Raw genomic sequence first — 22,814 nt, 5'->3', positions numbered from 1 at the left:
AAAAGTATATGTGTATATATATATATATATATTTGGATGCATGCATACTCAGTCATGTCTGACTCTTTGTGAACCCATGGACTGTACAGTCCATAGAATTCTCCATGCCAGAATACTAGAGTGGGTAGCCCATCCCTTCTCCAGGGGATCTTCCTGACCCAGGGATCGAACCTAGGTCTCCTGCATTGCAGGCGGATTCTTTACCATACTCTTTTAGAGAAAGTAACATTTGTCTTAGGAATGAATAAGATAAATTTATCACATAGATAATTTTATCTATTTCAGAAGATCTAAAGATAACTTTCAGAGAAATTTTGGTATATGATTATATCAGTATGAGTTGATTCAGGTATGTTAATCTCTAACTATTAAATTCTTCTGGTAGGTGAAAATGAAAGACATTTAAATAAATGAGGAGATGACCCCCATCTCTCCCATTCAAATATAAAGCCTCTTGATCAAGTGCGAGAAGGTAGGTGTATATTCATAGACAAAGAATATGAAAGAGGCAAAAGGTAATACTCTGTGGTTTGGATCATAGAATTACAGACATTCACTTTGTACACTAGACTTGCAAATGGTACCATTGACATCTGCTGTGAAACATTTAATAACCCGATTTACATTTGGCCAGATGGAAGGCCGTCATTCTTCCTGTTTAGGGGGCTATATAAGGAGCCTACAGTATAGCAAAGTATATTCTGCAAAACAAAGGGGACTTTGAAACTAATAAAACATTTGGGCAAATGTTCAGCTGGGACCTTAAAGTTCTGAGAGTAAATTATAGGAAATATCATTCTGACCTCAAATATTTAACATTTAAAAGATGTTAACAATGATGACAATTACTCATTTCCATAAAAAAGCCTTAGCGTGGTTGGTCCTCCACAGTAAGGCATGTTCTCTGAGTTTGTTTATCCTTTAAAATTGTATGTTTACCCTGGAAAAACGTGTATTTTTCTCAGAAAAATGTCCATGGATTTCTTCCAATTCCTAAAGTGCTCCCTAACCCTCAACATACCAAGAACAGTTCTGGTAAATATTAGATTCAGAGTTAAATCTGCACCCTACTCCTAAAAAAATCTTCAAATAACAGACTACACTGACAAATAGGAAGGGCTAATCTACTTACCTATCACTAATCACAACGAAATAGTGCAGTTTTACCTGTTGTGTGAATGATCTTGGGCTGTCCTGCTAAACAGTCTACCTAAGGTGATACATCAAATTAATAGGAACCAATGGGGAAGAGAGAAAGAGTAAGGGTAATAAAAAGGGATGGAATCGTATAATCAGAATTTGGAATTTTGTGGCTGAATGCAGAAAAAAAAAAAAAAAAACATTTAATTTCACTTAGGATGACTTCTCCAACCCTGAGAGAATATTTAAGATATATAACTCCCGGTGATCTCCATTCTCTCCTCAGAAAGAGACCAAGGCCCTAGTGTGCCCTAAGAATCATTGCTTTGTCTCCTATGTGAAAATTGAAGGTGTTAGCTGTTCAGCCGGGCTCTTCTGTCCATGAGATTCTCCAAGCAAGAATGCTGGAGTGGGTTGCCATTTCCTTCTCAAGGGGATCTTCCTGACCCAGGGATCGAACCCCGGCCTCCTGCATTGCAGGCAGATTCTTTACTGTCTGAGTCACCACCATGTGCTTGCATTTTTGCCTTTTTATGCTCAGTATTCACATCAGCCTTATTTCAGTTCTTTGGTCATTATTGCTCCCTCCTCACCATGTTTATTCTGCCTGAAGCCTCCTTCCCTGCTATTCTCCCAATTTCAACTCAAATGTACCTGCCTCAAGGAAGCTGCGCTCAGTGGCTCTACCAAGGTCAGGTTTTCCCTGTTAGATATTCTCCCAGAACTCTGCTTAAAACGTTTGTCCCAGTGGTGATTTTATATCTGTTTATTTAATCGTTTACTTAATGTCTTCTCATCTACTCTACGACAATGTTATAAGGGTAGGATCAATGAATGCTCACGCTGACCTTCCCAAAGCTTAAGTGCCTGCCACCCCAGTAGGTCCTAAAGTAGAACTATCACCCCAGCAGGATTGGAAAGAAGGGCATCAAGCCAGAGAAGATTATTCTCAAACCTTAAATCCAATGGAATTGGCCTTGCTAAATTTTGGACTTGATTAGGATCTATTGAGAAGGCAATGGCACCCCACTCCAGTACTCTTGCCTGGAAAATCCCATGGACGGAGGAGCCTGGAAGGCTGCAGTCCACGGGGTTGCTGAGGGTCAGCCACAACTGAGTGACTTCACGTTCACTTTTCACTTTCATGCATTGGAGAAGGAAATGGCAACCCACTCCAGTGTTCTTGCCTGGAGAACCCCAGGGACAGGGGAGCCTGGCGGGCTGCCGTTTATGGGGTCGCACAGAGTTGGACACAACTGAAGTGACTTAGCAGCAACAGCAGGATCTATCATCCCTTTTTTCTTCCCCATTTTTACTCCTTTGGGAATGAGAATGCCTTTCCCTATGCCTGTCCCACCATATTTTGAAAACACATATGTCGTCCTGGTTTTAATGGTCCACAGCCGGAGGGGCATTTTATCTCGGGATATGTTGAGTCTCATTCATATCTGATTTAAATGATGAAGAGATTTTGGACTTTGGAGTTGATGGTGGAGTGAGTTATGACTTCTGGACTTTGGGGGCTCATGGTATGTGACAGGCCATAAATAAGGGGGTACAGGGAGAATCTGTGGACTGGATGATGCCCCCCCCCAAATTTATGTGCTGAAACTCTAACCTCACAAGGTGGCTATCATTGGCTATGAGGTTTTTAGTAAGTAATTAAGGTTAAATCAGGTCTTAAACACAGAGTTTAAGACAGGACCAGAGGCCTTAAAGGGAGAGAGAGAGATCTTTCTCCTTCCATGCACATGTGCCAAGAGAAGACCAAGTGAGAACGTGGTGAGAAGGCAGCTGTCTGCAAGCCAGAAACAGAGTTCTCACCAGAAGCTGAACCTTGCCAGACATTCATCTAGGATTTTCAGCCTCTAGAACTGTGAGAAAATAAATTTCTGTGTTTAAGCCACCCAGTCTATGGTATTTGTTATGGCAGCCCGAACCAGTTAATACACTTAATATCATTCTTAGCCACATTAGAGACACTGAATATGTATTTTATGAATGAATGCATTTTGAAGATATAATTAATATTTATATTTGAATCTCAAGAAACAGGTTAAAGAACTATCATCAGATTTTTTTATTACAAGAAATGATATAGGTGAAATATTCCACTAATTTACAGAACAAAGTCATGGATTCTATTCTTTAATAGCAAAATGTATCTAGAATTATAGGGAAAAGAAATTCCCTATACTTGTATATTTCACTAATAAAATAAATGCCTCACTATATGGTATTCTTTATCCATAAATGTATTTGCTAAATTTATTTACTTTCTAGTAAAGCTGTAGTTTCATCATGTGAAGAAACTTCATCAAATCCTTCATCTGACTTCCCCTTCAAAATAACTTTGAATTTCCCATCACTTTCTGGGTTCAATAGCCTCCAAACCAACCCTGTCATCTCTCCATCTTCAGTTTCCCATTATTTAAACCATTATTTCCAAAGTATGCAGATTAACCCTCATTTACTGCTTTTAATATTAAACCCAGTCACCTCAGTCTACCCTTAAAGTTCATCCTGGAAACCTTTTCATCTATCCTGTAAGCACCTTCCCACTTCCCATAAAAAGTGTTTAACTATACAAACTAACATTTTGTAGTAGCTACTTATGCAAAATGTTCAAGTTGTTTCTATTGATATATCTCTTGTTTTCTTACACATGCAGAATACTCTTTTAGTCTCTTTCGCAGCCCTTTCGTCTGTGTTGTATCTTGTTTACCCTACTAGATACACAGCCCAACCTTCTCCTGTAACCCAGGAGAATGACAGTTATAGACTACCGCTTTTTGTCCTCTGACTTCTGATTAATTTTAGTTGATGGGGAGTCCTGTTCAGATTCTGAAGGCAAGAAAGAGAGTAAAACAGAGTGTCTATTTTTCTGGCTCCATTCCTGTGTTAGCACTGGACTGGCTCTGAAAGCTGTCTTTACAATGGACATCTAATTCATCTTCAGGCTTTCTGTAACTTCTCTCTCCCTGATCCCTTCTATTTTAAGAATAATAACAGCTCTGATGCTGGGTTACTGTACTATCCCTTGAGATTCCTCTATATTCCAAGCACATATAAAAAGTATTTTTGTAAATGACCTTCCTCTAGTTATCCAAATTTAATAACTGTCATTTAAAAAGATTTTCCTCATATATCCGATTATATAGGATATCAGCTACTTGTGTTTGTGTGGATTCCACATTTTGAACATATGACTGGGTTTTCCTAACTGTTATAAGAAAGAGCTCCAAATTATTTTCCACTTTCCATAGGATACATGTGGTTCCCACATTCCAATACTGCCTCATCATTTTGCAATCTGACAAAATCAATTAATTATGTGTAACTAAGCTTGCAGGACTCAAGTATCCATATGTTACCTATTTTAATCTTTACTGTGTTTCACTAAACCCTTAAGAGGAAAATTTTATCATTAAGTACTCTGCTATTCTTCTGGAAATTTCTAAGAAAGTCCTACTTATGATGCTCCAAATAGGAGCAAAGATTCTTACCTTGCAATTTTTTAACTGGTTTTTAACTGCTGTTGGCTCTGATGGGGTAGTGGGTTGGGTTTTCAACCAGTTTTCTGCAGTAGTTGTCATCTGCTCCAATTGTTGTAGCTGATTATAGAAAGCGATGATGTTGTTCTGATACTCCAGCCAGTGAAGTCTCTCACTTAGCAATTGGCAGAACTCGATCCACCGGCTGTTCAGTTGTTCTGAGGCTTGTTTGATACTGTCAGCATTAACACCCTCTAGAAAGACAGATTTAAAAAATATATATATATCCACTGAAGCCACAAACTGAAAGACATTATCTGAAAATCAATGTTGACTCAAGTTTAAAACTATTCATCATCTGAATGATTTCAAATAAATCATTTATTTATTGAAGAAGCTGAAGTATCAATATGATTTCTGATTATTGACTATAAATTGCTGGAGTTGCATTTTATCACAGAACATGAATATAACAAAGTACTAGATAAGGATAAGATATAGTAGAGTAGAATACATTTAAATAAAAACAAAAAATGCACAAAGTAATGATGGGGGGATGGAAGATTACAGTCAAATAACTTTTTGGATATTTCCAAATAAATGTTAAATATCATGTATATTATTAAACTATACATCTAAAAAGTAACTTATATTTTTACTTTTTAAAAAGATTTACAATTAGTTGAATTGTTATTATTTGGATTTTTTTGTTTGAAATCCCTTTATTGATCACTGCATCATACATGTATTTAATTAAAATATGGACATAAAATTTTAAATTTCCAATTTCTTTTAAAATAATTTTATTGGCCATCTTAGTTGATTTATAGTGATGTGTTAGTTTCAGGTATACAGCAAAGTGAATCAGTTATACATATACATGTATCCACTCTTTTAGAGTCTTTTCCAACACAGGCCATTACAAAGTATTAAGTAGAGTTCCCTGCGCTATATAGCAGGTTCTTCTTAGTTCTCTATTTTATATACAGGAGTGTGCATATGTCAATTCCAATCTCCCAATTTATCCCTCTCTTCTCCTTATTCTCTGGTAACCCAAAGTTTGCTTTCCACATCCATGACTCTACTTCTATTTTGTAAAAAGTGAATATGTATTTTAAAAAAAAATCAATTTAATTATCTGTTTATGCTATACAAAGCCAGAGATAAGCAGACCGAACATGAGTCCAAAGAAAGAAAACAAGCATTTGGAAAAAAAAATCTTTCTAATTATAAAGAAGATTTTTAAATTATTTACACATCATTTACAAATGTGGAGGTTGATCTGAATATTTGAAAATGAGCTATAGAAATACTTAAGCAGAAAAAAGTCTATCAAGGGCAAAATGGAAACATAACCATATCATTATCAACTTTAGCCTTCCAGAAAACCTACTATGTCTTACGGAATATGTTGTCTTTTAATATATTTCATCTCATTTGATTTTTTTTCAAAGTATGATATGTAACTAATGCCAATATGTAACTAATGCCATACTAATGATAGTACAGCAATATCACATTATTAATTCTGTAGAGTTCACAACATGTAAATGTTCTTATACACAATTTGTTTACATAGCAACTTCTTTAGTAAATTACACTAAAAAATATTAAATATAATATGGACATTAAAACATAGCTATGACAGCACTGATAACTTCTTAATATTTCTGAAATACTGAATACTCAAATGTTTCCTATTCCTACATATATTCACAAATCTCAAAAGAGATCATAAGCTCAGTGTAACAGTCTTCCTCTAGATTAAAGTATCTAAGGGGCTAATGTGATCTAGTGAAGACCAACTTGTCCAGGAGAATCTACTTTTATGAATGTCCATTTTATACGACTTTCTGATAATATGATTTAGTTAAAGGACCAGTAAGTTATTAAGAAGTCTGAAGACCATCTCTAGCAAATATGAGGCCTGAAGTTTGGCTAACTTGTACATGCCTCCCCTTTTACTCTTTATAAAGAATAAAAAACATGGATTTGAAGTCAACAACTATATTATTTTATTCTCTTCTACTTTTCTCTGCTCAGATACTCTGATTTTTATTTTGTTGTAATTATGCTATGCTGCCAAACCACATCTCTCAATTCATTTGAAACACAGCTCTAGTTTCGCTAATTTCAGAGTTTGACAGTATTCAAGATGACACTGCAGAAAGCAAACCACAAACATCATTTCCACATATACAGCTATAAAAGGAAGCCTGTGGTTTGCAGGAGCAAATTATTCCTCTAATACCCTTGTAATAGTTAAGGAAGCAACTGGTGTTATTGAGACATTGAGACATCTGGATGTTTCATGGGATATTCTGCTTGGGATAATTTGGTTTTGAGCAGTGACCAAGAATTATACCAAAATATGTTCCGAGGGATGCCACTAAGAAACTATAGTTATAAAATCATGTTTGTTGCAAAGTATAAGAGAAGAATCCAAATGTCCAGTCTTATAGGCACTCATTTTGAGAAAAAATACTGTGATAAAATGCTGATACTATTGCTGGAAAATGAAATGGAGTAATTTAAAAATACATAGGGTAGAAACTGTAAATTATGTTAGAAAATGACTCAAAAATGTGGCATGGATCTAAAGGACCAGATGTTTAGGAGAAATATTTTCAGCATATATTAAATGTGAATAAGCACTTAGAAGAAGGGAGTCCTTGGTAGTCCAAGTCCATGATAGACAAACAAGAGGTGTTAAAGTAAATTAAAAGTACTGATGGAATGATGCTGGACTGAATTTATTTAGCATTAGTCCAAATGATAAGGGAATACAGAAAATATTATCTCATTGTTTCTGAGGTCAACCACATGAAAACCCCTAGGCAATTGGAAAAAAATAATAAATTAATTTTCATATGAATAATACATGTTAATTTAATCATCAAAATACAAATCAAATTATAATGAATTGTCAGTAAGTTCCATGGCACCTAATAAAATCCAGAGATAGAATTTAATGAGTCCTTGATCATTACCTGAAATTATCAGTTCAATGTCCTGTCTAAAATATGTCCAAATGCTAAACATTGCTAGAAAAGAAATTAATATAAATGGGAAAAGTGAATTGAGTACCATCCCACTTTGAAATCTTCAGTACTCTCCACTAATAAGCATATTGACTTTTATAACTGAATAAAGGGAATGAAAGTATAACAACATGTACAAGAAGGATTTCTTGTGAGGATAAATGGTAAAGGCAGGCAAAAGGGTATAAAAGTTCACAGTAAGAGCTCTGGTATTAGGCACACCTGAGTTCAAATCTGACCTCTCTCTTTACTAAATGAGTGAACTTGGTTCTGCTAAATACTCATATTGGACTTTACTTTTTCATCCATGGAATGAGGATTGACATGTACACACTGCTGCTGCTGCTGCTGCTGCTGCTGCTGCTAAGTCGCTTCAGTCGTGTCCGACTCTATGCAACCCTACAGACGGCAGCCCACCAGGCTCCCCTGTCCCTGGGATTCTCTAGGCAAGAACACTGGAGTGGCTTGCCATTACCTTCTCCAATGCATGAAAGTGAAAAGTGAAAGTGAAGTCGTTCAGTCATGTCTGATTCTTCGCGACCCCATGGACTACAGCCTACCAGGCTTCTCCATCCATGGGATTTTCCAGGCAAGAGTACTGGAGTGGGGTGCCATTGCCTTCTCCAATGTACACACTACTATATATAAAATAGTTAACCAACAAGGATCTACTGTATAGCACAGGGAACTCTGCTCAGTACTCTGTAGTACTCTAAATGGGAAAAGAATCTGGAAAAAAAATAGACACATGTGTATATATAAGTGAATCACTCGGCTGTATAGCTGAAAGTAATACAACACTGTTAATCAACTATGCTCCAATATAAAATAAAAATTTTTTTAAAATACAATTGACTTCATAGAACACTTATCAAGGTTCTGAGTTAACATGTGTGAATTGTTACACCAAACATGACATATACCAGGCAACCAATAAATATTTGTCAATGTTAATATAAAGAAATGAAAAAAGAACCTACAGGAAACAAGGAAAAGAGATCAGATCTTTCAAATGGTGAAATTAGGGACAGGAGGAGTTTTTAATGACTGAAAAAGATAATTTGTGAAAAATAATAAATATTTTTTAAAGATAGTAATTTTAAATAATATGGCACTAATATGGGATAAAGTATATTTATACATTTTATAAGAAATAATATCAATCAGCAATGAGTACATAAGAGCTTATTAGGGAATCTTGGAATAATCGGTCATAAATTTATAATCATTTGAAATTCAAGTTACAGAGGATAGCCATGCCAAAAGTTAAAAACAGAAATTTCTACATGTCACTGAATAATATATGATTTTGACTGCAGAAAATCAGATATTTTATTACTAAGGTTTTATATGGAAATACTGTATTAATTCATATATGAATATGCTTCCTGCTCAACTAGAGTATATCCTGTCATTCTAAACTATAAAATCTCCTAAGAAAAATGTCTCCACTGGAAGTATCTGATAGAATTCTCAGCTTAGAGTAGGTACAAAATAAACACACTTTACCTGTGAACTTGCCCAACACCAAATCAATAGCCTACTTCATACAGATACAAACACTAGGGGAGCAATAGTCGCAGACGTGAAAAGCCAAATACAGATACCCAGGCATTCTCTTTTCCTTCGAATTTGATCCCCTGGAGGAGGGATCAACTAAAATTGGAAACGTTATTACTTCAACTTCATGAATCAATTGGCCATCTATTATCTAGTACTAGAAATGAGATCATGAAAAAGTCCCTTAAAACTTTTCAGAATAAATACACCCATGTGAATAATTTTATTATTCAATATAATTATTTTATGTGCATTTCACAGAATTATGCTTAAGTGAAAACTTTAAGTTTCAAGACAGTTTATACCTGCAAAGTTTTAAGTATCAACTGTTTGAGCATCCGTTTTTCTAATTTTTTTTTAGCTACTTAAGAACACAAACATTAACTCACCAGGTGTTATGAACAATACTTATGGAAACCATTTCATAGTAGCACATTAGAATCTCAGGGATAATGGATCATAATCCATTCACATTTCATATTCTAAACAACCCCTGAAATAGTCTATGAATAAATATATTGCACCCAGAGGAAATGGATCATTACTTGAAGTGCATCCATTAATTTTATTACTTGTATACAGTGCATAACAGACTGTTAGAATAATTTTAATTGTGCACCACCTTCCATGCAAGTACTTCAAAACTGCCACTTAAAGTGAAGTATTCCTCATCAAGTATATTCATCATTAGCCATGAAGCCAGGGTAGAATAATACAAAACCTGTGTTTTCAGAGCTCTTGAGTTAGAAGAATATTTGGAGTGAAAACTTAAAATAAAGTTGCTAATAGTCTCCTATTTTTGTTGCATATTAGGTGAGGGTCATTACAAATCCATTTGGCATTTAATATAACAGCCTAAAATGTAGTTGAAACTTAATCAGAGTCCATGAAAATAAGGTCTGAGTATTATAGACTAATTCTAGGGTGTTTTCTGATGACATTAACTTTTATACAACTGCCACATCATCTTGTTTTAAAAAATAATAGCTTTAAAAAATAGATTGGGCATAAAATTCATGTCCCTAATAAATGTAATATATACATTTACAAACATAACTTTTTTTCATTTTTTATTTTTCTAAACAGCACTGAATTATCATAGGAAAAAAGTCATCTCTCTACTCGTATTTGCTTTTGTGACTAATTTTCCACAGCGGTGACCTCTTTAATTCCCTCTCTTCACACACTACACTCACAGACTCACAGAGACACACACAGACACACATACCAGGAACCGAGTCTCTTCCTTTGGAGATTAAAGTTAAAGAAAAATGTGTCTGTCAATTAACAACATTTATTGAGTGTGAACTCTGTGTAGACCATTATCCCAAGTGTCACGTGGAAAAACAGGAAACATAAATCAAGCTGCCCAGTACTCAGGAAAGAATAAGAGAAGAGGAAATGAGTACAACCGTGGAAAGCTACTCATTCATGATGGAGGGGCTGGACCACTGTAAACAGTACCATTTCCATGCCCCATTGATATACAGAGCAGTTACAAAATCACTTTCCATTAAAATATACAATTAGAATAGTTATTGCCTCTGAAAATACTTCACAGTGATGTGAAAAGATAATGAGAGGTTTGCCTTTGAGGTGAGTCAAACAGACCCTAATGCTTGCCCTTACCCATCTGACAAAGTTTTGCCCAAATTCAAATGACATCATTCATTTTAAAGTATTTAATGAACTATAAACCAAAATACTAAAAATACTGTTCCATACTTAATATTATGGATAAGAGGAGCCCTTGTCTGTGTAATTATGATACTTAACAGACTTACTATTAGGTTTTACCTTAAACACTATAATCTAACACTCATGGGATGATGGTTTTGAAATGTTCTTTTAGTCTAATATACTAATAATTACTACTTTTATTTAAACATTTCCTTAATGTGATTGTCTTCAGGCTCTTAATTAACACATAGAAAACTACAATTAGAAATTGAAAGTGAAGCACAATTTAATGTAGAAAACACTACTAACCCTATTAGATAATTATAGGATCTCCTCTGGAAACTGTGGTAAAACCATTTTAAGTTTTTAAATGAATGTTTTGATGCAACATTTTGGTAATTTCAATATTAATAAAGGAAAATAATTTAAAGAAACCAGGGTCTTTTGTGGCTATATCTGACTGAAAAAGAGACTAAATATTTGATGCAAGAACATTATTTTACAAAAAGAAAAATGAAGTCTAATGCTAAACAGATAAAAATGAAGTAAGCATATTTTTAGGCATAAAACTGTTCTAGACTGTCCTGAGGTCCCATAATCTCATTCAAACAATGAAAAGCTTTTGCTCTGAAGTTATGCAAATGAGTTAAAAAGCTGTTCAAAATAAAATATTTGAAACCTATATTTATTAATAATCTATATTACTGATATAAAGCAAGATACTTGATATTTAATAAAATTTTCTAAAATGTTAATTAGTTTAATATCATTTTGTGTTTAAATTAATATAAAAATAAACATTAAAGAGGGTCCATATTGAATATTGTTTTAATTTAAATAAATAAAAATCTGGAAATTCCCCTTCTCCGAATATCACAATTACAGGAAACATAAGTAGATCACTAGGTACCCAATTTCATCTCCCACTTACTCTCATTAAAGTTCTAGGATGTGAATAATTTATAGAGACTAAGGCTATGATACTAATCTTATATAGGGACAATACACTTCATAAAGATTCTATCTGTGAAAAATTTCTCCAACAAGAGGAAGAGCTCTCCACCATTCAACACTATAACACTATCCCCCATACTTATCTGATCACCTGATTTTGATACAGGAGCAATAAATTCAATGTTAATTAAAAGAAACAGTTAAATAGATAAATCAAAGTTATATCAAAATTCCATGTCAAAATCCCAGAAATTAACATTTTATATAATATTCTCCCTTTTAGTATCACTGTAGCCTCCTTTTTTAGTCCATTATGAGCATGAAGATCCTTTATAGTCTTCTAAAAGAACTGATACACTTTAGAGGAAAATGTTCATGTATAGCTTTGATGTATACAAATAATTTATGCAAACTTTTTGATGTAAAAAAAGGTCCCAAATGAATTAATAAGAATCTCTTACTGAATTCCTGCATATTATTTAAGTATACATCATTCTACGGAAAAATTCACAATATAGTTGATATTAAAACTCAAAATATTTAATAGCAACTGTATTATAATATTCTGCTTATAACACTTGGCATTCGATAAGATGCAGCCAAAATGAAAATTATCTTCTAGTTGATCATAATTTCTATTTAACCCTGTAAAACTAAACATGTGTTATGAGAAACAGTGTTTTCGGGACATACAATTGATTTTTAGTACAACTTTGCAACATCAAATGAAAGCAGTTTCTTCTATATTGGCATCATGGCAATAATCTCTGTATTGTTAACCATTTTGAGACACTACCTCACTCCCTGTTTCTCAGTGCCTTTCTTAAATTCATTCGGTAAATGCCTTCAGGACTAACAGATACTTTTTCTTTTGCATTTCTTAAGTGGTACTAAAAATTCATGCTTTCAGTAGATACTTAGAAATGGCCAAAACTGATTTGGAAATATGTTTGGAAATATACTATTTGGGGTCAAAACTGATATAAACTATAAGCATTGCGGAATCTTTTTTTGCATGTCTTAGAGTTTCATTCTGAAGGAAAAAGAGTTCCAAAATCAGTCTAGATACTTTAAACATGCTCTAATCTTATGATAAATTATTTTATGTAAAAAATTCAGTTTCCTGTGTGTGTTTATATACATATATATATACATACACATAAATAGTTATGGAATGCTTTTTAAAAATATAATAGCTATATTTATGCTTATCTCCATACATATTTTAAACTATGAATATATGTTGTGTTGCTATCATGGGGAATCAAACATTTAATGTATATATATTTGCATTACTTGGATACAGCTATAACATCATATAAGAATGATCTGCTTTTATCTTAATTTTTAAGGACAAGACATGTGGTTAAAGGAATAGATATTTACATGGGACCATAAATGAAGTACCATGATTTAGCTCTCTTTTTCCTTTCTATAAATAAAAAGCAAGCATGCATGTGATTTATATGGTTATGAATTTTATTACACTCCATAGTCACACTTGAGAAAGGAAATTCTTAACTTACAAATTTAAGAGCTTTACTGAGATAACTGTTGAGAAATCTGGTTTAGAGAAACTTGTGTGTCTTTCAACTTCATGAACCACATCAGTATACTCTAGCATTTGGTTCTATGTTGGTGGAGCAACTGCAATTTAGGATTGGGGGTTCCTCTGAAATATACCTAGAAAGGTACTCCAAGCACTTACTGCATGTCTGGCTTAACTCAACTTGCACAATTGCTTAAAATAAATACTAAGCAACTTCTGTGAAAGACAAAAAGGAACAAAATGATAAGTTAGAATCTTTGAGTGTACTTTTTAGTAATCATGTAAATTGTTTGATTGAATGGAGCAAAGTAGAACTACCTATGCTCTATTTATAGCTCAAATCTGAAATTAATCACGTATCACTTACACCAAATAGTCATTAACAGAACACATGAGAAGCTTAAAATTTGGTCAATATAGTCATCCAGTGAGGAATGTCTCAGATCACACCCCCTATCCCTTACTGCTCTTTGCATTGTACAGAAATTAGAATTTTCCTTAAGAAGTGTTATTATTTTCTAACTGAAATTACCAATGTCATTATCTCAATTACTGCCTTAATTTTGCTTTGCTACATAGAATTTAATCAGCCAATTAATATTTATTAAAGACCTAGTATAGATCATGATTTTTCTTCATGCTTCCAAAATTCTGAGCTATGAGGGCAATAATCTAGAAAATTATGTTATCACTAATCATGTGATCATTTTAACCCGTGCATGTGTGTTCAGTCACTTCAGTAGCGTGTGACTCTGTGTGACCCTATGAACTGTAGCCTGACAGGCTCCTCTGTTCATGGGATTCTCCAAGGCAAGAATACTGGACTGGGTTGCTATACCCTCCTCGAGGGGATCTTCTGGACCCAGGGATTGAACCTGTGGCCTCTCCTGAATCTTCTGCTTTGTAGATAGATTCTTTACTGCTGAATCACCTGGTAAGCCCTTTAACCCTGCATATCACTTCAATTTAAAAACATCATTACTTTAATTTCTAAAATTTTAACTTATTTTTTTAGTTAATCATTCAGTCGTGTCTGAGTCTTTGCAGCCCCACGGACCATAGTCCACCAGGCTCCTCTCCATGGGATTTCCCAGGCAAGATATTGGAGTGGGTTGCCATTTCCTTCTCCAGGGGATCCTCCCGACCCAGGGATCAAACTTGCATCTCTTAAGTCTCCTGCATTAACAGGTAGGTTCTATTTTTTGAGTAACTCAGTGTATACTACTATCAGATAATCTGAATTAAGGTCTGCTTTGTATTTGATTATGAACCAAGGCCATTTAAAGTAGAGACCATGTAAAAGTATAGATTTTATATCAGTTTATAAAAATGAAAAAGTGATAATGCAGTTACCAGGGGGAAATTATATAGCAGTATAAGGATATTTTTAGATCATATAATTTTATGTAATATGAATATGCTGTTGTCAAACTCATCAGTTAAACTGCCCAGCAAACATATATCTAAACAACTATATTTTTCATATTTTGCATCTTCTATATATTCTTTAACTTGTTAACCCAACCGTCAGCTGTCATATTTGCTTGCTTTTATTTTTAACCAAATATAGTCATGGGGCCCATTAGAAGGAGAAAATGAATTGATTTCCTAGAAAGATCATTGAATTTTTTAATGCCAACATGGCAATTAAAGCAAAAATAATTCAAACACAGAATTTATGCCTCAGAATACAGGCAGGTACTGGAAAGAGCTGACATGCCTAACAAAAACATTTGCTACATTTGGTTTCTATATTCTTATAAACATATTCTTAAAAAAATAACCTTGTTTAGAAATAGCATTATAGGGACAGGGGAGCCTGGCAGGCTACAGTCCATGGAGTCGCAAAGAGTCAGACACGAATGAGCGACTAAGCACATACACACACTGATTTTCATAAACTACTTATGCCTAGAAATGAATATGGTAGTATAACAATGACAACTGGAAAGAACTTTGTATATAATCGACATCAATAGCATTTTGCTCAGACAGCTTTTGGGGTACCAAATGTTAGCAAAAATTAATTTTAATTCATTTAAAATTTGTTTTGTTACCTTTGTACTTTTACCTCACTCAAAATAATTGAAGTTAAAAAAAAAAGGTCCCCTGAGGATACTTTTTTTTTTCAAATAAGTTAAAAAATGAAAACAATACAGAAAATGTCAAATATATTATTAGCAAATAGGTATGGGAGAAATATATTCCAAAATTATTTTAAATCTGATTATAATCACTTTACATATACCATATGATTGCTTACATTTCCATTTATTTCTGCAAATCTTGTTTTCTTAAATCATTTGGACAAACGTAAGCAGACTTTGCACTAAAATTGATTTCTCGGCAACAGACTAATAAAATATTCTACCACATCTCATTTTCTTTCATTGGACTCAAAGTTGAATTTCCTCAAATAATTTTCTTTGCATTAAGAAACAATAATAAAAAGCCCACAAACTCACTTTAAATTTTCATTCAGGAAGTGCTTGTCTGATATAATTCAGCTGATAAATATGAACCTATGTGTTTATCAAATCCCTAAGAAGATTATCTAAATCAACTCCGTGTAATTACCATTCACCATCTGTTCCACCAGGGCCTGAGCTGATCTGCTGGCATCTTGCAGTTTTCTGAACTTCTCGGCTTTTTCTCGCTCTATGGCCTGCAGCATGATAGCAAAGGTGAGTATTCAGTACAAGGATTGTGAAACTACACAGTAATTATAACTTCTACTTGCCCTTTCAAGCCTTAAGATATTTCACTCTGTCAGTTTATCATGAGAATCTAAAGATATTTTTCTAAAGTTCTTGGCAATAGATGCATCAAAATGGCAATGAAGCACTCATTTTCATACTGAGTTGTTTCTTAAAAAAAATAAAAATAAGATGTCTACTGTTAACATTTTTTACCTAATAGTTTCTGAGGCATTATAAGTTAAGACTGCCCCCACAAAAGGAACCAAAGTCAAATCATAACAAACCATGAAACAATAAACTGTTAGATCATTAAAGTGGAATTTACCTTTTAAAAATACACCACTGAAATTGTTCCTAATAACATCAGTACATATTCTTTATTAAAAATAAAACAGAAAATACAATAAGTATACACAATGGGAAAAAGTATACTACCATAAAACATTTAGTGGGAAAAAACCCATATTTATCGAAATATAAGACTGCACGCTAATTTTTCTAAAATTGTCAAAGTACTCCCATTTCAAGGAAAAAGAAATTGAGTTTCATAAAGCTTCCTAAATCCCTTTGCTCATTTCTCCTAACCAAAGTTAACTTTTAAACAACAGAAACACAGTTACTTAACGAAATGTAGTATTTGATACTGTTGAGCTTAGCAAATAATGTCTCTACAGAGACATCAATTCTAAGCTATCATGCAGTAGAACTATATTACTATAGTCATTAAAAAGCTACAGCTATAACAATGTTATATGCCCTAAAACTATCTGCAGAAAAAAAAAAAAAAAAACAAGCTATAATATATGAAACATATAATCAGAATAATACTTCTATGATTTAATAGTCACCTTATACAAAAATTTCACTTGAGTTTGTGGCAGCAGGCTTTTATACATCAGACTGTTTTGTAAAGCTTTTAGATTTATAGGCATTTAAACAAATATTCCAGATTTTAATATTGGAGTACAGGTAGGAAGCATATAATAGATACATGCACACTCTGAGGAGCATTGTTCAATAGAACTTTCAGCAAGAATGGACAGAGTTTCTATCTGCATCCCACTAGCCACACGTGTTTGTTTATTGAGTGCCTGAAACATGGCAAGTATAACCGGGTATATTAATTTTTAATTTAATCTAAGTTGACTTAAATTTTAAAAGCTATAATGTGTCAACTGTAATTGCAGAGTGAAGATCTAGTGTCTTCCCTCTGAAAGCAAAGAGTTAAAGACAGACACACAGATCTAGATATGCAGACATAAGTATAGATACAAACAATATGGCAACACTAAAAATACCTTCAGATAAGCAAGTAATCATTTAAATTGGACAATTCTCCAAGCATATCAAATGCTGGGAATGCTCATAAAATAATCCATATATTTTTAAATATTTTAAAAGATTCTCCAATTTAAGGAAGTAGTCACAAGTGAATGGAGTTCTTTAAATTTATTTTAAAAAGAGTTCCATGAACTAGGATTATTGGATTCAAGGTCAAAGAGAGCAAAATTCTAAAAGAGCTGATAGAGAATAGAATACATCCAATCAGGAAAAAAGTAACATACATTAAAACTAATCAAAATTTAGAAAAGTGAAATAAAATACTATAAAATGTCAGTCCTTTTTATAGAAGTATTTATAGCCTAGCTGGAATATAAACACTTTAAATTATGACATCAAGGGCAGCAAATGAGAACACAGTTTCATGTAATTGGTACCAAAACTCCAAAGGTTATAGAAACATTTTAGTATCTTGGATTCTACTTGAAAATTTCTAAGTACACAGACTGTGGTGCTTGGGGATTTATATGTTCCCAGGATCCCATACCAATTAGCAGGTGAAACTTCTGGGTTATCTTGAAAGTCAGTTTCACAAAGACATTACTGAATTGTTTACAAAAGCATGTGCACAACCATTAAAGGTTCTAGCTTGCTACTTGAACTGAAAAGTCCATGAAAATAAAGGAGCCACAATACACTGTTAAAGATAAGAACCTAGACAAAGCTCTAAAATTCACATTTTCTTAATTTTCAACTTTTGTCTTCTAAATTCTCTGTCCTTCGTGTCTAATTGCCATATGTTTCCTAATACTTTAAATTTATTCTCTATTAAAAGATAAACGGTCTTTGCAAAGGACTCAGAGAAAAATAAGAGAGAAAAATAAGCATATTCTAAGTAAATATATGACATTCAAATACTCCCACTATCAAGAGCTACAGCAGGATTTGAGGTCTCTCAAATTTTAACTACATCAGGTCAAAAAAAAGAAAATAAATACTCATACTATAACAAAATGACAACAAGGACAATAAGAACAAACTGTGTTCTTCAACTTCAACAGTTTTAGAATTACCATTTTCTATCAGAGTGGCCTTTATTTTATCTACATTGAGTTTTTTTAATATATGAAATTATATAAAGAGTAGAATCAGAATACCATGTTGCCTTTATATAATGAAAATAAATTATTAGTGGCCTTCTAAATGTCATGATCATAATCTCTTTATTCTAAGCATCTAATGGAATAATCAATTAGTAATTCTAACAGAGAGACAACGAATTGAATATCTTGGGGGCAATATTTGAGCTTAAATAAACCTTGTTTGGTTAGCCACATTATTCCAATTGTTCTAATTTATGTAACAATAACCAGCATCATCACCACAACAAAACAATAATCTCTGGAGTAGGTACTATTACTCTCCCATTTTGACAGAGGAGGAAAGCGAGACACAGAGAAATCTGTGAAAGATTTGAAAACACTGACATAACCATGAGAAAAAATGGAGTGCCTAACCCTGTGTACCAAATTACTGTGTATGTGCATTATTTTATATGTGTTTCATAGTAATTCTATCAGATAGAATCAGCATGATTTTCTCCTATTTTACACAAGATAAAACTGAGCGCCAATAAGATTATCAAACATCCAAGATCACAGAGGTAAAGGGAATTCCTTGGTGGTGCAATGGTTAGGACATGGTGCTTCCATTGCGGGGGCACAGATTTGATTCTTGGTCAAGGAACTAAGATCTCACAAGCTGCCTGGCATGGCCCAAAACAAACCAACAACAACAACAAAAAGATCACAGAAGTAGAAAGCTTTAGACCCCTGATGATCTAATGACAGTTAAGGTCTCTTTCAAACATACTCTGCTGCTTCTACGGCTATTTCAATGAAGATGAATCAAACAGATTTGAACAGATGTGATTCCAACTCACAGTAAAGATAACCTGATAGTTTGGATGTCATCAGAGATGGTATTCAAAATAATGCAGCATAGACACCAAGGTATCAGAAGGAATGCCTGGTCACTTGATATGTATACTGACAGTCTATAAGCTGACGGGCAACGGTGTAGAGCCTAATTACTATACTCCATAGGCGATGTATATTCCATGCAAACTGAGTAACTGAGGCATAGAGATACAGGTTTAAGAAGCCGTTTAATAGCCTCTTCATATTTGTCCATGTTTACATGATACCTGAGTTCTGATAAGTTATATCAGTTTAAAGAGGAATATTGGAAAATAAAGAGAAATACTGGCACAAATGTGCCTTGAGAAGTATGAAGACGTTAGTGAAGAGTCCAGCAACTTTCATTTCATACACAGCTATAGATGGTTGACTAAAAATAAAATGAAAAAATTTAGGGTAGCAAAGAGACAGGAATGAAGGTAATCAAAAGTTTGAAGTCATTCTTTTCTCAGTTGGCTCGAAGGCTGTCCCCACTGCTTTCTGCTGCTTGACACTCAGAAAGTGTCACTGGTTGCTTTTCAGTCCTCAACTTACTTATCAGGATAATTTGGTTCAGAGCAGTCCTCTTCTTGGGAATACTGATGTGGCTTCCTAGACTATGAGCACACACTTCCTCCCACTTCAAAGACTGCCTTTCCTAAGTCTGCCATGCTGGTTCCTCATCTCCCAGACCTCTACATTTAGCATGTTCTCAGACTCATCTATATTTACATTCATTCAGTCCAATGACTTTCCATCCCTCTTGACTCTTTATCTCAAACCCCACAGGCAATCCGTCAGAAAATCCTACTGACTCTCCTCAAAACACATCCAGAAAGTGATGTTGCAACTGTACTCACTACTACTGCACTAGTCAAAAGACCCCCATCATCTCTCACGAGTCGGGATGTTTCAGAATAACCTACTAAGTGGTATTTCTACTCCCGCCTTTGCCCCCTAGTGATACATTCTCAACAGAGATGACAGAGGAAGCCAGCCCACTCTCTAGAAGTTCCCTTCTCACACAGAGCAAAAGCTCAAAGCCTAAACATGTCACTCAACCTTCATCTGCCTACCCTCTCTGACCTCTTCTGTTACTCAACACCTTGATATTTCAGCCCCAGACATAGTGTTTGTTACTCTCATCCTCTAGGCACTCTCTTACCTCCTCCGTCTGTACATTTACCCTTCTCTCTGCCTTAAATGCTCCAATCTCGGCTATGTGTCCATTCTTCACTACCTTTAAATCTTTATTAAATGGTACCTTCCCAGTGAGGCTTTCAACTGCCACTCTATCTAAACACACACATACTTCTTAGCTCTCCTCCTACTTCATTTTCATCTTTGGCATTTATCAGTAACATCCTATATTAATCTGCTTAATTGCCATCTTCTCCACAGGCATATCAACTGCAGATCATGTATCCTTATGCATTCCCTTCTTTGTGCTATCTCCAGTGCCTAGAATAGGGCATGGAATACGGTAGATGCATAAAAAAGTGAGGTCTATCGTAGCATAACACCTCCATATACAATGTTACGGTCTCTACCACCTACCCTCAGTTCAAAAACTCTAAGAAGGTGTACGTAGATAACAAATCCTGGTAGCTATGCATACAGTGGTCAAACAACCATCCCAGGGATTTAGGGGCTACAAACTCTGAAAAGTAAAGCTGAATTCAGTTTAAAGTCTCCTGGAAACTTTAGGTTAGATTGAGAGTTGTGCACAATTCTCTCTCCAACAGAAATGTTATGAAGTTCTGATAACAGGAATAAACAATGGCTCACACAGAAAACAAAGAGTACTATGTAAGTTCACCAAGTCAAAACAATAGAATCTTGCAATATAATGAAGAAAATAACATATGAATGGCATTCTAACATGTATACTATCATGTAAGAATTGAATCGCCAGTCTATGTCTGACGCAGGATACAGCATGCTTGGGGCTGGTGCATGGGGATGACCCACAGAGATGTTATGGGGAGGGTGGTGGGAGGGGGGTTCATGTTTGGGAACACATGTAAGAATTAAAGATTTTAAAATAAAAAAAATAAAATAAAAAAAAAAAAAAGAGCCGAGTATAAACTCCTGACAACAGCCTGCCAAACAAAATTCAGAAAACATTTTTGGCATCTTCGCTAAGATATCCTGGACTCCAGGAAAAAGTGACATAAAATTATGAGACTAGACAATGCTGAATTTAATAGAAATGAAATGAAATAGCAAGGCAACAGAGACACCAATCTCATAAGGATCACGATCCTAAATTCTTACTGGAGACTGTAAAATGGAGAATTGATAATGAACAAAAGACAAAGGAATGTTTCTTGACTATGATACTAATCAGGATTCTTTGGACTCAGTAGTAATTCCATTTGGCAAGTAGAGAGTATCATATTTTCAAGTACTTTAATTAAATTATTCCTGAATTGTCAGACTGTGCAAAAACTTTGGCTATGCTGGCATGTGGGAATGTTTTGTTACCCACTAGAGTATAAGTGTAACAACATTTTAGTTGTCTCAAAAATTTTGGAGATTACTTTTTTCTCAGATTTTCTCAAATATTTCAGCATCTTCACTCTTTCTTCCTCTTCCATGGTTCTATATGAATCAATCAGTCAGTCTCTTTCCCTCTTTTTCCCTCCCTCTTACACACACACACACACACACACACACACACACACACATATATATTTTTTACACATAAATATATGGGCTTCCCTGGTGGCTCAGTAGGTAAAGAGTCTGCCTGCCATGCAGGAGACCTGGGTTTGTTTCCTGGGTCAGGAAGATCCCCTGGAGAAGAAATGGCAACCCACTCCAGCATTCTTGCCTGGGAAATCTCATGGACAGAGGAGCCTGGAGGGCTACAGTCCATGGCGTTACAAGAGTTGGATACAGCTTAGTGACTAAATAAAAACATTAGAGAGATGCTGGTAAAAAGGAGGACGTGTAGTATACAGAAAAGAGAAGTTTAGTAGTTCTTCAATAAGCTGATTAAAAATACTTGCAACCTCTTGTCCTCCTTCTTACCAGCATCTCTTTAATGTGTATGTGTGTGTATAAACTTTCCCCTTGTTTTAAGGCCAAGAGCATCATCTGAATGTTAAGGATGATTTTCTTACATACATTTCATCTTCAATGTTAGTCCAAATATCTATAGTTAGCTTTTAGCCCTCACTACTATACAGAATATGAAAGGCTCCAATATTCTTCTTGCCAGGTACAGTGCTTCTTGTAACATTAAGTATTGATAACTAAACAACCTATTTAAAATCACCTTATTCATGAAATCATGTCTGCCCTTGATATATGAGCTTTTTCTAATCTTTCTTCCTGTAGAGACTCATCTAGGTTTCCTGCATGTGTGTTCCTTAATATCTGTTTATCATATGTGTAAGCCTATGCATATATGAGTGATATATATATACAATATTTTTTTCTTTTTATAATAG

At 34.3% G+C, this 22,814-nt stretch overlaps 1 protein-coding gene across 1 annotated transcript in view; it reads right to left on the bottom strand.

The window, feature by feature from the left end:
• DMD (dystrophin) overlaps window positions 1-22,814 on the bottom strand; it is a 1,795,368-nt gene that overhangs the window by 1,466,246 nt on the left and 306,308 nt on the right. Inside the window, exons 14-15 of the mRNA XM_068961890.1 lie at window positions 15,996-16,083; window positions 4,647-4,888 (exon numbers count right to left, since the gene is read on the bottom strand). Coding sequence (XP_068817991.1) covers window positions 4,647-4,888; window positions 15,996-16,083 — 330 coding nt within the window. The remainder of the gene's footprint in view (window positions 1-4,646; window positions 4,889-15,995; window positions 16,084-22,814) is intronic.

This window comes from Capricornis sumatraensis, chromosome X (assembly GCF_032405125.1).
Source record: "Capricornis sumatraensis isolate serow.1 chromosome X, serow.2, whole genome shotgun sequence".
NCBI classification, from domain to species: domain Eukaryota; kingdom Metazoa; phylum Chordata; class Mammalia; order Artiodactyla; family Bovidae; genus Capricornis; species Capricornis sumatraensis.
This window is presented reverse-complemented; position numbering and strand designations above follow the sequence as displayed.